The sequence below is a fragment of the Gekko japonicus genome, unplaced genomic scaffold (genome assembly GCF_001447785.1).
Source record: "Gekko japonicus isolate JY-2015 unplaced genomic scaffold, Gekko_japonicus_V1.1 scaffold1088, whole genome shotgun sequence".
In the NCBI taxonomy this organism is placed as follows: Eukaryota; Metazoa; Chordata; class Lepidosauria; order Squamata; family Gekkonidae; genus Gekko; species Gekko japonicus.
In genome coordinates this window covers 542,896-559,725 of record NW_015171536.1, presented here as the reverse complement: position 1 = coordinate 559,725, position 16,830 = coordinate 542,896, and the positions used below count along the sequence as shown (strand labels likewise).

Below are 16,830 nucleotides of genomic sequence, written 5' to 3'. Positions count from 1 at the left end.
TCACATCTCACAATCTGGATGTTATGCCTCTGTTGATACACCCCAAGATTGCATTAGCCTTTTTTGTTGCCACATCATACTGGCTGCTCATATTTAACTTATGGTCCACCCATATCCCAAGATTGTGAAGTGTGTGTGATTAAAAATGATTTAATCCCTTACCCCCATCATTGTTAGTCCCGTGTCAACACATGAGTAACTGTAAATCGCTCAGAGCCGGCAGCTCTGCAAGGATTGAGCGATCAATAAATTGAAAGATGATGATGATGATGATTATTATTATTGTTGTTGTTGTTGTTGTTGTTGTTGTTGTTGTTGTTGTTGTTGTTGTTATTGTTATTTTGTTCACATACACTACTACCCAGAAGCTTATCCCCTATCCAGTATGTGTGTTTCTCATTTTTGTTACCCAGACATAGAACTCGGTACTTATCCTTGTTAAATTGCATCATGTTCACATCTACCCCCTTTTCCAGCATGTTCAGATCTCATTGAATTCTATCTTTATCATCTGGTGTGTTTGCTGCTCCTCCAAATTTAGTGTCATCTGCAAATTTAATGAGTAGCTCCTACATCCAGATCATTTATAAAAATATTGAAAAGTACTAGGCCCAGAACCAAGCCCTGTGATACCCCACTGGAGATCTCCCTCCATTCAGATAAAATGCCATTGACAACTACTCCCTGAGTGTGGTTCTTCGACCAGTTCCCTATCTACCTAACTATCCTACAGTCCAGTCCACAATCCTTTAGTTTACCTATCAGATCATCATGGGGAGCCCTGTCAAAAGCTTTACTGAAATCCAGGTAAACAGCATTCCCTCGATCCAGTAAGCTTGTCACTTGATCAAAGAAGGAAATGAGGTTGGTCTAGCAGGACCTGTCGGGGATAAATCCATGCTGACATCCCCAGGTCACCAAGTTGTCCTTTAGATGCTTGCAGATAGATCCCTTTAAAATCTGCTCCAGTATCTTCTTTGGTGCAGAGGTCAGGTTGACTGGCCTGTAGTTTTCTGGCTCACCCCCCTCCCTTTTTTGCCATCCTCCAGTAGTTGTAGCACATCTCCCATCCTCCAAGAGGTCTGGAAGATGATGGACAAAGGCTCTGCAAGCTCTCTAGAAAGTTCTTTGAGCATTCTTGGGTGCATACCATCTGGCCCAGGGGATTTGTACTCATTCAAAGCAGCCAGGTGCTTCTCAACTACCTCTCTATCCATGTCAGTGAGCAGCCTGGATGCCATGCTTTGCCTACTACCATCTCTAGATGAGCTTGTTCTCTTCTTTAGGGGAAAAAAAACTGAGGCAAAATAGGCATTAAGCATTTCTGCTTTCTCTGTGTCAAAGTCCATAGAAGCTACCTTATATTGAGTCAAGTAACTGATCTATCAAGATTAGTATTGTCTACTCAGCTGGTAGCAGCTCTCTAAGATCTCAGGTTTATACCATCTACCACCCAATCCTTTTCACATTTGCCTGCCACTCTGGTATTTCTCAGTGTGAGTCGAGGCAATTTAAGTCCATGGCAAAACAGCATCCAGATAACCCAGGGCAACAGCAAGCTGAAACAGGACTGACCACTGAAGGGAGGTAATTCAGTGCAAAAGTGGGGGGACACAGAATTTTTTTAAAAAGGTTGAACTCTATTTCAGTGCAGAATGGAGGGAAATGGATTAAAAATAAGGTTGAATTCAATTTTAGTGTGGTATTGCTTGGAGGACACCACAGTGAACAAGGATTAAAAGGAGAGTGCAGAAAGGGACTTGGAATGCCAAAAATTGAACCTGGAACCTCTGCATGGAAAGAAAATGCTCTGCTATGGAGCCAGTCTGACCTTTAATTGTATCCTACACTTTATGTAATGACTTATAAGGAGGATTCCAGACAAAATAGAATATGAAATCCAATAGTTTAAGAAATTTCTCCTGGTGCCTTGAAAATAACCACCGTTTCTATCAACATATTTACAGATAGCATGATAGCTTATATTGGCACCAAAGAATCCTCAGGGCACCACTGACTAATTTATCAGCGGAACATTCAGTAGCAGAGTGTCTTGGGATAAGATGTGATAATGTGATTCTATGACAGAAACCTATGGGAAGTGGCTCTAGGTCTTGTTTTCCCCGTGGGGGAGGTTGACTTGTATTTTTATTTAGGAGTTAGGTAAGATGAGTCAGACATAAACACTACATTATGAAATGAGATTGCTGGAGAATATTTCCTTCATGGGGATAATCTTATTGAAGACCCTTGGGGATGGAGTCAGATTTGGATCTAGGATAAAACTGATTCTCAACTAGAAACAAAATTGTCTTCTGTAGATGGATTGTACTATCTGTTATTCAGTGGAAAATGCTCATTAAAGAACTCAAGAATATGAAAAGCTATCAGAGTCCTGTCGTGTGTCTCGGATGCGTAGCTTGTTATGACTTTATTTCTTTTAAGCCACCCTGCACACATTAAATTAGGGATTGATACGGTACCCTTGCTTTCATTTTTCCTACAGAGCCTTCTTTATCACCTTTTAAAACTATATCCCATGAATAATTATTAGAGTACTTCATATATGTACATATGCAAGGTAACAGGGAGGCCAATAAAAATGCTGCTATAGAAAAAGAGAAATAAGAAGCTCCTTGTGTATGTGTGAAGTGCTGTCAAGTTGCAACCAATTTATGGAGACCCCAGCAAGGCCTGTGAAAGCAAGCAGTCAAGCAAAGGTGGTTTGCCATTGATTTCCTCTGCAAAGTCTTCCTTGGTGGTCTCCCATCCAAGAGCCCATCCTGCTTAGCTTCTGAGATCTGATGAGAATAGGGATGGGGATGAACCAGCTCACAAAGTAAAGTCTGTCATTAGTTTTGGCTGCTTTATGGTTTGCAAACTGAACTTCGTGGCAGGTCAACCGGCATAAACTTTCCATGGACTTTCATTTGGTTTGTAAATGGATACATTTTCAGACTGTCTTTGCTCAATCAAAATGTTTAACCAAGCTTCAAAGCAATAGTAGTGGCGCAGAATTCTCCAGCCTTGGAAACACCAGTAGGGGCCCTCCAAAGCTTTACAGGCACTGTTGGCTGCCAATAACAGAGTTCCCATTCTGTTCTATGAGATCAGAATGCTATATACCCCCTCAGCTTAGTTCTGCACCCTCTCCTCTGTTGGGTGTTGGCAGCTAGACAGAGAGGCAGGGAATGAATTGGCTAACTATCGGCCGATTTCCAGTTTGCCCTATTTGGGCAAATTAATCCAGAGGGCGGTGGTGATACAATTACAGGGCTTTCTGGATGACGCTTCAATCTTAGATCCCTTCCAGTTCAGCTTCCGCCCAAGACATGGGATGGAGACAGCGCTGGTTGCCCTTACTGACCATCTCCGGAGACATCTGGATCGAGGCGGTTCGACAGTATTGTTGTTGCTCAACTTATTGGCTACATTCGACACAGTCAACCATCATTTGGTGACCCACCGCCTCTCCGATGTGGAGATACAGGGACTTGCCTTGCAATGGCTTGCTTCTTTTCTCCAGGATTGAGGACAGAGGGTGGTGCTAGGGGATCAGCAGTCCAGGAGACACCCACTTGAGTGCAGTATGCCTCAGAGGGTGGTGCTTTCCCCAATGTTGTTTAACATCTACATGTGCCCCCTCGCCCAGATTGCCCAGAGGTATGGGCTGAAGTGTCACCAGTACGCTGATGACACCCAGCTCTATCTGATGTTGGGTGGCCAGTTGGACTCCAGTCTGGAAGATCTGGACTGGGCATTGCATGCTGTGGCTGATTGGCTCAGACTGAGCTGGCTGAAACTAAACCTGATGAAGACGGAGGTCCTGTGCCTGAGTCAGGGTGGTTTGGGGATGGGGATCCCACTCCCGACCTTCGATGGGGCACCATTGGTGCCAGTGCTGGAGGTGAGGAGTTTGGGAGTGCTCCTGGATCCCTCCTTAACTATGGAGGCCCAGGTGGCAGCCACTGCTAAGTCGGCCTTTTACCGTCTCGAGCTTTTGCGGCAGATGGTTCCCTTCCTCGACCGCAACGACCTGGCTATAGTGATCCATGCAATGGTTACCTCGAGATTAGACTACTGTAATGCTCTCTACATGGGGCACCCTTGTCATAAATTCGGAGGCTGCAGCTAGTGCAGAATGCCACGGCAAAGCTCCTGATGGGCCTCCCTAGATGGGAGCACATCCGGCCAGTGCTGAAGGTACTGCATACTGAATTCACTTCAAGGTTCTGGTACTTACCTTTAAAGCCCTATATGGCCAGGGTCTGACATACCTGAGGGACCGCCTTTTCCCATACATACCCCAGAGAGCACTAAGGTCAAGGTCACAACACCGTCTAACTACTTGGACTGGTTTAAATCATTCCTCAAGGATCAGACTCAAAGTCACCAGAAGGATATCTATAAGCTATTTAGAGTGTGGAAGTAGTCTTGTTGGGGTCCCACAGGGCACAATCGATCCCCCATGTTATTCAAAATCTATGTAAAACCTTTAGGAGAAATCATTCATAGCTTGTAATTGGATGTCATCAATATGCTAATAACACCCAGCTCTATATCTCTCTATCCAAATCCTCTGGTGCTGTGGTAGAAGTCTTGATCCACTGCCCCACTGCTGTGGTCAAATAGCTGAAAGTGAACAAATTGATACTGAACCCAGACAATACAGAACTGATTCTGGTTTGGAAAGTGGAGATCTTGAAGGATATTGTGCTTCCCACTTTTTGATGGAGTTCAGCTGACCCTTGCTGTCTGAGTTAAGATCCTAGAGTTATAGTGGATCTAGCATTGCTGCTAGAGAAGCAAGTTAATGCAGCTGCTATTTTTTTTCATACAACTCATCCTAGCCTGCAAAATGGCCCCTCATCTTGTCATGGCTGATTTGGCCACTTGGATCTATACCATAGTAATATCTAGACAGGGCTATTTTAATGCATGATACATGGGACTTACCTCAAAATCAACTTGTTAGCAGTTAGACCCCTCCTCGCATTGAGGGGCACTTTAGTTCTAAGAGAAAGAGATAAAAACCCTTATTTAATGTCATCTCAAAATCATATGTACAGGGCACTGCCTGGCCTAAGGGTGAAACCAAAATGGTTCTGGTAAAAATAAATGGATGCTGGCCAGAGACAAGTCCAGACATATGTTTTGGAAGGTGAACCAGGATGGCTGACCTTCCTCCCCACCTTAAAGAGATGCAAAGTTGACAACAGTGGGTCTCCCAAGAAAACAGTACCTCACCTTGAATTAACCTCATCCATATCCATCGATGCCTTCTCTCACCCATTCACCCTAATCATATAATATTTAACATTATTTATACATCCCAGTAGTTTCTCCCATCCTGTACTCAAGGGTCATCAAAGAGCATTAACATCTTTAGTTGACATAGTGGAAACCCATCAAGGTTTTGCCCAAATCTTTATCCATCCCTGAGAAAGCCATAAAGTCATTGTTTTGGAGGCAGACATGTCATAATGCCCTCAGGAAGCATTTTGTCCTATAATCACAGCACGCTACACCATAGCAGTGTGTGTGTTTTCTGGGCACTATGCATACATCCCCACTTCCATGTGGGCCTCCTTCCATTCTTACTTCATGAAACGCTGATCGTTTTACAGCCTTCTCCATGGACCTCAATCTCTAAACTGGTAAATATCACCTCTTTGAAACTCCCTCACTCTCTCCACTCCTCTCAGATTTCCTCTTAGCTAGCTTGTGTGCTTAAAGTGGGTGTTGTGTGTTTTTTGCTCTTTTATTATTTTTCAATAAAACAACTTCCAGTTCAACATCTGACTGGTTGGGAGCTAGACAGGGTATGCATATTCTTCCCATTGTGCAGTCACTCAATAGGTTGCCCATCAGTCACCAGGCTTGATTCAAGATTTTGGTTATCACACACAAAGCCCTTCATGGCCCTGGTCCTTTATATCTGCAGGACCATATCTCTCCGTATGCTCTGCTACAACAGTTTTGCTTATCTGAGCAGAGCCTCTTGCAGGTGCCACCTTGAAAATGGGCAAAACCAACAACTGCTTTGCTCATCTGAGCAGAGCCTCCTGCAGGTGCCACCTTGAAAATGAGATAATGTGAACATTCCTGTTATTGTCCCCACCTTATGGAATGGCCCACTTGATGAGGTTAGGAATGCTCCTACTCTCATGAATTCTATGCAAAACTCAGTTATTTGGGAGGGTTTTTTTACACAGATAATAGGGCTTTATTGTAATGAAGTTGTTCAGAAAGGTGCTTTGGTAAAGGGATAGGGACTGTGAAATATTCTACTGTGTACTGTCTGTTACTGTGTGGTCCTAATATGTAATTTCTGCACTGTTTAATGTGTAATGTTTAAATACAGCTCTGTTACAGCTGTTTCAGATTTCTGCTTGTTTACAGATTTCTGCAATCCAAATCTTATTGTGCCGTTTATTGGAGTCCCCATCCTACTGATCATAATGACTTATCTGCATTGAGTCTCAGGGAGAAAGGCAGAGCATAAATAACATAATTAAACAAATAACCAAGAGAATTCTAACATGGTGGATGTTACTGATGTAGTTACTGCAGTAACTATATCAACTCAGCCAGAATTATTTCTACTGGCAGTTTCTTTCAAACTGGGAAATTACTTCTGAAACATAATCAGTGGTGGCTGGTATCCAGTGGGGCTGGTGGGGCAGATGACAGGGCAGTCACTGATAGTGGAGCCAGATCCAACAACAATCAGAGTCGACGAATTCCCCTGTCCTTGCAATGATGCTAGAAAATACGGCTTTTGACAAGATATTTCATTAAAGGCTCTTGAGTAAGCTTAGCAGTAGTGGAATAAAATGACAGGTCCTCGTACAGATTAAAAATAGGTTAGCCAACTGGAAGAAGTGGGCAGGAATAAAAGGATAGTTCTTGCAATGGAAGTAAGTGAGCAGTAGAGTCCCACAAGTATCAGTATTGGGACTAGTGTTATTTAATATATTCAAAAATTATTTCGAATTGGAGTTGAACAGGGGAGTAGAGTTTTCTTTAGGATTTGTTTTCAAGTGCGTATAAGATTGTAGACTAAAGAAAATATGGTTTTCTTTTGGTAAGTTTATTGGGGGGGCTCTAGCTTTCTGAGTGAGTTTGCTTCCATAACCCTTCTCAGAGCCGGGGAAAGGGGTTAAACAAATGCCCTCACACCAAGAAAGAAGTTGCAGCAGCAAAAAAAACTGAGAGCCAGTTTGGTGTAGTGGTTAAGTGTGAGGACTCTAATCTGGGAGAACCGGGTTTGATTCCCCACTCCTCCACTTGCACCTGACTGGATGACCTTGGGCAAGCCATAGTTCTGGCACAGCTGTTCTCTCAAGGACAGTTGTTGAAAGAGCTCTCTCAGCCCCACCCACCTCACAGGGTGTCTGTTGTGGGGAGGGGAATAGAAAGGAGTTTGTAAGCCGCTCTGAGACTCCGAGTGAAGGGTGGGGTATAAATCCAATCTCTTCTTCTTCTTCTTCTTCTTCTTCAACTTCTTCTTCTTCTTCTTCTTCTTCTTCTTCTTCTTCTTCTTCTTCTTCTTCTTCTTCTTCTGTTACCACATGTGCTCCCTTTCACATGTATCCTTAGACACATGTGGACTTTCTAACTTGGTTTTGGGACACTCATCCAGAACTGCAACCAATCTGAGGGAATTAAGCTTAGTGTCATGGGGAATTCTCATTCTGTATTCTGAGGCAGCAGAGGAGCAAGACTACACTATTTTGGCTGCCCAAACAGCAGTAGTTATAGGAGCAGGCACAAAAGCATATCAAAGAAATAAATGTAAAGTCCAGGAATTCAGGGTGAGTCCAGAATGACCATCTGTGGGTTTCCTGACTTTGAATGAATGGGGAGAGAGGGCTTCCTAGAAAGATAACAAAAGGTGATTGCATCCAAGCAGGGTAGATGAAAGAGGGCTGGCAGGGTGGAGGCTTCATCCATACCTGAGTCAAGTTATTAGGAGGCATTGAGGTAAGGTCAGTAAAAGCAATCAAACCTACCTGGCTGCTTCATAGTAATTATTTTATTTATTTATTTATTGGATCCGCTCAGGGTGGCTCACAAACAGTTTAAAAACAACATATATTTTAAAACCAGCTAATACAAAATATAAAATACAATGAATATGTTAAAACTAAATAAATATGGCAGCATCCTATGGTAAAGTGCACCCAACTGGTGCAGTCAGTTTTTATTTGAACGCTTGGTGAAACAGCTCAGTTTTCACAGCTCTACAGAACTGTTGGAGGTCCTGTAGAACTCTAATCTCATTGGGGAGCTCATTCCACAGCATTGGCACCACCAGGGAGAACACTCTGGACCTGGTTACCACCAACCTGGCATCCCTAGGCCCGGGGGTGGGGCAGGCGTTGTGTTCCAGACCCCAGTGCTCTTGGGGGAATGTATGGGGAAAGGCGGTCCCTCAGGTAGGCAGGCCTCTGATCATTTAGGGCTTTAAAGTTCAAAACCAGCACCTTGAAGTGAATCCGGAACGTTATTGGAAGCCAGTGCAATGACTTCAGCACAGGTTGGATGTGCTCCCACCTGGTGAGACCCATCAGCAACCTGGCTGCCGCGTTTTGCACCAGCTGCAGCTTCCGAAGTTGCCCCAAACATTACAGTAGTCTAGCCTTTTGTACTCATGAAGACTTGCCCTTGCTGATGAAATTACATTGATAGATCTAGGTACAAATCTGGCTTTGCAAGATCTGTAGCAATAGACAGGCATGCAGAGGTCCCATCAGTGAATCATCTCCTGCCCAACATTTTGGCCAATTGTTAGCATAGCCGATTGTTAGCACAGGCTGACCTCACCTTCTCCAAACCATAGCATTGTTAGCTCCTGAAATGGCTGCCAAAGTGAATTTAGCCAAGATGGAGTCAGGCAGCCAGCATACCATCCAGGAAGGGGGACCCTGGCAACACTTGTGAGATATATATTTGTATGAATCCTCCTGGCCTGGCTTTCCCTTCTTACTGAAAGATGAAATGGTAATTTGTAGGTGTTGGGCCAAATTTCTGAGTGACTAGGTATGTGGTAAAAACACCCCCCCCCCATTCATTCCATTGTATGGGTCTGAGAAAATGTTTCTAGTCTCTCTCTCGTCTGTGTGTGAGAGAATGTGTCTAGTCTCTCTCTCTCTCTCTCTCTCTCTCTCTCTCTCTCTCTCTCTCTCTCTCTCTCTCAACTAAAAACAAATAGAGCCTACCTAAAGCAGATTCAAAGAAGCAAGCATGAATTCTTTCATAGGTTCATGGATCAGAACTGTATTTGGAAAATTTCAGAGGGTCTCAGATATGGAATTCAAGGTTCAGTTGAGCTATTGTTACTTAACTATGTGGATATTATTCTACAAAAATATGCCTAATATCATGGCTTGCTTGCAGACCTAGCACTGAAGGCTAGGAGGAAGGCAAGGTAAACTCAACATGCATGTAAGAACCAAACAACACCTTATTGGAGTAGAAAATGTCTCCAACATTATTGGTTACAGATAGACAGAGTGTCACTGGCTGGTCTGGGCTGAGAGGCAGGAGTCAGGTCCAGTCTGAGGTCATTGCCAGGAGAGTTGGAGCGAGAGCCAAAGCGTGAGTCTGAAAGAGAGCTCGTCTGAAGCAGAGCTCAGGAAGCCAGGAATCTGAGCGAGAGTGAGGCTCTGAGAAGCAGGAGCTGGAAGTGGATGTGAGGTCCGCACAGAGGTGACTCCTTGCTTCCACGGGGAGTCCAATCCTGAGTAGGCCTCCGGCAGGGCTTCCCTTGGTGGTGGCAGCACTCCTGCTAATACTCAGGACTCGTGTGTCTCGGCAGTGGGTGGCTAAGTTTCTGCAGAGCTGCTACCTCAGCTGAACCACCCATGGAGGTGAGTCAGGTGGGCTCCCTAGTTGTACCTGTACCTCATCGGCTGCTGAAGGACCAGGTGTGGGGTTTACGGGCTCAGGTGCTGGTGGTGGCAAGCTGTCAACTCCTGAGGAGTTAGAGGGGCCAGCTTCTGGCTCTGGCAATGCCGCGCCTCTGGCTGCGGTGCCAACTCAGGTAGGGACTCAATGCAGTCAGGGTGTCTTGACAGCGCCCCTGCTGGGCATCTCCCCTGAAAACCCTCCCCACAAAATCCTTTAAGGGGATCCCCAAAGGTGGAAGAAATAGGCACACAGGCCATATTTCCCTTGAAATAAATCTGGCCCCATGCTGATACTGCCACAAGGGGTGGGCAAGGACCCCCTGGATCCTGCCAAAGCTCCTACAGCTGCACCCAAGCTCCGAGTTCATGACCAATCCCATGCAGCCAAGTGTCCTGGCTCCAGTCTGAGAGGTGGACCCTGTCAGGATGAAACAGTTGTTAGCCTAACTGCTTTATGTACAGCAGAGGCTTTATGAAATATTAATTTCTCGGTGGTGCTTACCAATGTATACAGGATGTGCAACCCTCGGAGGAAGTCCGGTTACAAATGGAGATGAGGCTAATGTATGATGAAAGCAATTGGTTCCTTTTATTTCCTAACTCTAATTCACATACATACGCAAAAACAGATTCACACACACACACACACACACAAGATCCTCAGTATTACAGAAATAGCAAATAGTTACTTTTACATTATAGGTATGGGGAAGGGAGTAGCAAATACTTATCTGATCAGAGGCTTGATCTTCCCAACGAAGAATAAGTGAAATAAACAGAATGACTATAAGTACTCTACTGCACAGGGTTGGAACACGTGTGGACCTCTAGGCTGCAGTCCATGAGGTCAGAGAGGAAACAAAGGATTACAATAGCAGCAAGACTATAAGTTACTTAGTTAGGGAAGAAGATGGCTAGCGGGGTTCAAACTGTTGAACCTCACTTTATAAAGGGGGGCTCTTGGGGGCTGGCATTGATGCCATCCTCCTTGCCCTTCCCACCTGTGGTCCGTCCCAGGACTCTATACTATTGGTTATTAAATACTGATGTGCCTACCTAAGAAGAGTGGGCAATGTTGAAATCTAAACCTTTAACTCAGGAGAGGCATCTGGTCAAGGTGTGAAGATGGTACCAAGGCAACCTTTGATGTGTAGAGTAATGTGGCCTGCTCTCAAGCCATAAAATGACCATTCAACAGGAAACTGTCCTTTTTTATGCAAACCAGATATCAGGGTTACGTGTTGACCAAAAGTTCATCAATGGTGGTTACATCCATGCAAGTTGTTGTTTTGTACTGCTAGCAATGGTGATGCAGCTTCTTCCTCAGCTGAGCTGTGTCTGTGTGTCAAACTCCATTTGCATAAACTGCAGGCTAGGAGCTTGTCAGGTCACAGCATTTCAAGGCAAGCAGCTTTCTCCCAACCCATAGGGATTCACAACCACAGTCCAGGTGTGTGCATGTGTGTAAGCAACCACATACATACATACATATAATTATCAGAAATAACGCATAGGCCAACACAGTGACCCCGGCTGGAAGGAAATGACTGGGTGGTGGCCAATGTTCCCTCTAAGCTGTGGAGTCTTGTGAGCAAAATTCTCCTTTGTGAGCTCCTGGCATTAAAGTTGTGAGCAGGTGATTTGGCTACTGCATACATTTAGTTTGCTCTGGAGCCCTCCTTCCTGAGCTAAGACAAAAATGTGTGAGCCGGAGGCTAAAAAACTGTGAGCTAGCTCACACTAACTCAGCTTAGAGGGAACACTGGTGGTGGCTCCAATAACCACCCCAGGACCTCAACAACATTGCCCACTGTGTTAGTTGCCTTCCTCCTGGCCACATCCACCATTGCCTGGGCAGCCAGCTTCCCCACCAGAAGTGCCTCTCCAACAAGTCAGACAAAAATAGTTGTGTGCTAGGCACCTGAGCCAACAGAAATCACATATCTGCTTCAGACCCTGGTGCTAGATCCAAGCCCTTAAAAGAATATAAATCACTTAAATAATGGGGTCTATAAAACCATTAAAATAAATGAATTACAGGAGAAGAAAGTAAGACCATGCATGTCAAAGTACTGCACTAAATAAAATCTAAGAAGTCCTTTGCCAGATGGAAATTTTCATGCTTCCAGCATTCTTGTAATTAGGGGTCATCTTTAGACAAATGATTACAAACAATGAGTGATCCCATAGAAGAAGACTTGTTGGGGGCCCAACAGATCATGCTTCACTAGGACACTGCCAAATTTCGCAGCAAAACCTTTTTTTGACTTGAAAAATCTGTTTTCAGTTGCACTTCGCCCTATGCAAATTGAAACTGAGTTTTTTGTACCATTCTATGTTTCCTTGTACATAATTTTTATGATCAATTTTATACAAGTTTGAACTCACAGTAGTGTAAAAATGGCACAAAAACATATTAGTAACACCAATAATGAAAATGTCTGAAATTAAAAGGCTCATGGCGTCAACATATGGGGGGTGAAAGAAAGAAAAAATATGCCTATTCATACATCCCTGGAAGTGATGTGAAGCAGGTTCTTCTCTGTGTGTCTGAGAAAATGGATCAAACAAAGGTAATCCATAAAAGAGATGTGTATGGGACTTTTCATACACAAAAAGTAGCTAGAAATGAAAGTATATGTAAAATATATTATAGGATTTTTTTAAAATATGCAAAATGTAAGATAGTTTTTTTAAAAAAATCTGCTAAACAAACATTATGTGAATGCAAATAAGAAACTGTGCTTCCTCAGGTACTTCTGTGATTCAGGTGACAGCTTCAGACCATACAGGTGCCCGCCTATTTTACAGCATTCTCCAAGGACAGCCCTACTTTTCTGTGGAGAGAACAACAGGTATAGCTGGTTATCTTTTCATAGAACTTCTAGAGTATCACTAAGGAGCCACTTAGGTGACAGAAAAGGCTGAACAAAATGGCAAACTCAATTTGAAATTATAATTTTACTAGCAGTAAAGCTTGTTGTGAAATCAATACAACGAGCTCTAGAAAGATGTGATGTGTAACAAATGCATAGGCTGGAAGGAGGTAAAGTAAATATTAGCAGTCTGTAAGTGAAAGATACAAATGTGGAAGTAAAGTCTCACATAACTTATGTAATGATTCCTTGTTTTATGTGTGTGTGTGTGTCTTTAAAAGTTTGGTTGCATGGTGGCTGTGATAGAGTGATTGAAGAGACAAGTGTGGTGTGATTGGTGATTGACAGAGAGGGGGAGGGGTTTTGGAAGGGTTTCTGAGTGGATGAAAATGTATGTCTGTCAAGAGTGACAGTTACAGTTTTGACAGTTGATAAAGACAATTGTTAAGTTAGTTAGTTCATTCTGAAGTCTGTGAGAGAAGCAGTCTGTGTGTGTGCAGTTAGGAACAGCTGAGGTTGTTCTGAGAGAATAGTAAAATGTAAATGAAAGTAATTGAAGACAAAGTTTAGGAAAGGCTGTATGTCTTGGAGAGAAACAGTGAACTTACATGACCTTGAGTTAAAGTTACACGGTTACATGCCAAGATCCCTGACAGTGGAGAGAAAAGTGTGTGAAATACCCAAAGCAATTGTTTAGTATTTACCCATTCCTAGTTACAGTGTTCTACCATATTATTTACGAATTATATCAATAAATATACTTTTATTTAAAATACCAGTTCTGAAAGAAATTTCTCAGGAAACACATAGACCCTCATGAAAGCCTAAAACCTCGACCTACCTACCCAGTGATAGCCAAAAGAAAGTATAAAGGTTTGGAAAGCCTTAAATTTCCTGGTGGCAGCCATATATACACAGTAGAACCAAACATAAAGAACACTTTAAAGGGAAGCCAGACCTCCCCAGTTAAGGGGTCGTCACACCTTATGTTACACAATAGCCAGTGTCCAAGGTCACATAATGTGGGCCAGAAAAAGTTGCACACAGGGTTCTGTGGAGTAGTGTCAACAACTGGGCAGTCTCTAAAGTCATTTTATGTTGGATGTCCATGTCATTCAATGTGGTTGTGGTCGCACTGTCCACCCTGTTAGAGCAGAGGTCTCAAGGGAAGGTGGGTTGAAAGTGAGTGGTCGTGATGAAAGTCTCAGTAGGTTATGTGGGAATGAGAAGGAAGAGTCTTGGAAAATGAGTGTTGTGAAATGTCTATAGTTTTGAAAGTTGTCATTTATGGTAGAGAAGTGTGGCTGAGGAATGTTTTCCAGCAAGATAGTTTAGGGCTGGATGGTTTCAGGGAAACAGGTAGGCCGGCCGCAGGCCTCCCACCTTCCAGACAGGCCCCATCAGCCCAGGTAGCCAGTCACAGCCCCCCACCCCCAGGCAGCCCCCCCTGCCCAGGTAGGCCATCCGCAGCCCTCCCCCCCAGGCAGGCCCTGCTGGCTCACCTCAGAATCCAGCTGGGGGGGAAGATGGGCCCTTCCTGCTGCAAGGCTTTCCCGAGGGCTGAAGAATGGTCAGCAGGCAAATGGCTGCAGCGGCTCCTCCGCTGATCTTCTCCTGATGACTGAAGAAGGCTAGTCAGGCAAATGGCTGCTCGGCTGCTGAAGTAAACTGTTTGGATTGAGTTTTGGTGGGAGTTGGCTCTGTGGGCGGGACTCAGGCACACCTTCTGATGGGCAGTTCAGACAGCCAACTGATTTTGGCAAGCATAGAATGTTGCCATGCAAAAACACATTGATATATAAGGACAGGATAGGATTTTATGTAAAATCAAATACACCTTCAAAGCCATAAAAATCGGATGCACATTCAAAACCCTGAGAATATTGTCTTTGTGATAATTGGTATTTGCAAATTATTGTGGAAGGATTTTTCCTCATTTCCCCCTTTCCCTGATGCAGCCCAGGACAGTGGTGATCACTCACAGGACTTTAATCAGAAAAAAACAACAACTGGAGAGAAAGGGTTCAAGCATTCCCACCGTCTCTTCCTTCTCCATTCCTCCATGCACACTTTAGTTTTTTTTCAAAGCTATTTTTTGGTTAAAAGAAAAGGAACCCAACAGTCTAGTCCTAGTCCAACACTCATTTAACTAGCCATCTCATCATTGTAGGCTGTTAAGCGTTTACAGAAGAATATAGGATTAATGTTACTGATTTCCTTTGAATCCATGTGTTCTAGACACATTTAAAATGAGAGCAAAGGACAACTGAGCTTACAAAGGGGGGAAAACCCTAAAGCTGCTTAGAATTGCTTACAAATGGCTAACACTGTAGTACACAGGGATCTTCCTGGTGAACTGGTGGTTGACACTGGTGGTTTTGTTACCTACTAGAACTGACCTTCTATCCCCCAGTTAATACTCACAAAGTCCCAGTACGGGGTGCCATCCATGTCATCTTTTCTTGCTGGTTGTGGGATTATCTTTCCTGCAGCCTACATGCAAGCAGAAAATAGTTCACATGTGGAAGCCTGTTGGTGAATATGAAGTACCATGCCTGGACTGCAAACAAAGATGTGGAATATATATTTATGACAGTATAGGAGAAAAGTTACTGCAAGAAATATTTTTAGCACATTAATTTTATATGTTTTTAAGGAGTGATAAGATCATCTTCTCCATTGGACAGAGAAACAATAGATCAGTATTTTGTTGTCATCCAAGTCCAAGACATGATTGGTCAAATGGGTGGACGTTTAGCAACAACAACTGTAACTATCAACCTCTCAGATGTTAATGACAACCCTCCACGATTTCCCCACCGTGAGTAGAAAATCATCTAAGCTTGGGGGATAATTCTCAATATTTTACATACAATAAACGGCAGTACATAGACAGCATTTTACATTAATGTATTTATTATTTAGAAAATGTACATGCCACCTCTCCAGAGACATGCTTGAGACAGCTCACAAAATTACATTGCCATAACATAACAACAAACCATAAAAACTACAGAATAAAGCAGCATAAAATAACATCAGCAGTATAAAATTATGTTGATAAGACAATCCTCAAACTAGAAGTAAACCATAAAAACAGCTGTAAAAGATACCCCTCTCTGTTAAAAGCCTGGATAAAAAGAAATGATCTGGTGACAGTGCAGATTGTACAGCACATTCCTTGTATCCAGCCTTTGAGAGTAATTTGGACATCACATTTTGGACCAACTGAAGTTTCCAAATAGATTTTAACTGCAGCCCCATGTAAAGTGCATTACAGTAATCTAATCTGGATGTGATCAGAGCTTGCATCACCATAACTAGAGGAACACTTTTTGAGGAACAGCCATAGCTTTCATATCAGGCAAAGCTGATAAAAGAAGAAGAGTTGGATTTATACCCTGCCCTTCACTCGGAGTCTCAGAATAGTTTACAATGCCCTTCCCTTCCTCTCCCCACAACAAACACCCTGTGAGGTAGGAGAGGATGAGAGAGTTCTGAGATGACTGTGATCGACCCAAGGTCACCCAGTTGGCTGCATATGGAAGATCAGGGAATCAAACCTGGTTCTCCAGATTAGAGTCTGCCACTCTTAACCACTATACCAGACTGCTCTCAAAAGGTGCTACATACCACAGAAGAGTCCTGAGTCGCAAACTGTAGGCTAGGCTCCAGCAGTACTCCCAGGCAATGAACTTTCTCCTTCATGAGGAGTACAACCCCTTCCACAACAGGTTGACCCATCAGTCCTTGAGTGGTGGTATCAGTAGCCAATAGCAGCTCAGTGTTCTTTGGAATGTGCTTCAGTTTATTGGTCCCCATCCATCCCACTACTTTCTCTTGACAACTGTTCAGGATTTCCACAAACACTCCCAACTCAGTAGTATGTGTCATCCACATTCTGGTAGCACCCCATTGCCAATTTATCATAGAGCAGTGCTACGCTCACTTACTCAGAAGTAAACCAAACAAGGGTGACATGTGCTTAATACCAGATTAGTGTACAGAGATTACATCATAAACATTTTACCTGTTTGAGA

The 16,830-nt window shown here is 43.5% G+C and overlaps 1 protein-coding gene across 1 annotated transcript in view; it reads left to right on the top strand.

The window, feature by feature from the left end:
• LOC107117484 (cadherin-19-like) overlaps positions 1-16,830 on the top strand; it is a 73,490-nt gene that overhangs the window by 10,398 nt on the left and 46,262 nt on the right. The window contains exons 3-4 of the mRNA XM_015419610.1: positions 12,668-12,769; positions 15,447-15,611. Coding sequence (XP_015275096.1) covers positions 12,668-12,769; positions 15,447-15,611 — 267 coding nt within the window. The remainder of the gene's footprint in view (positions 1-12,667; positions 12,770-15,446; positions 15,612-16,830) is intronic.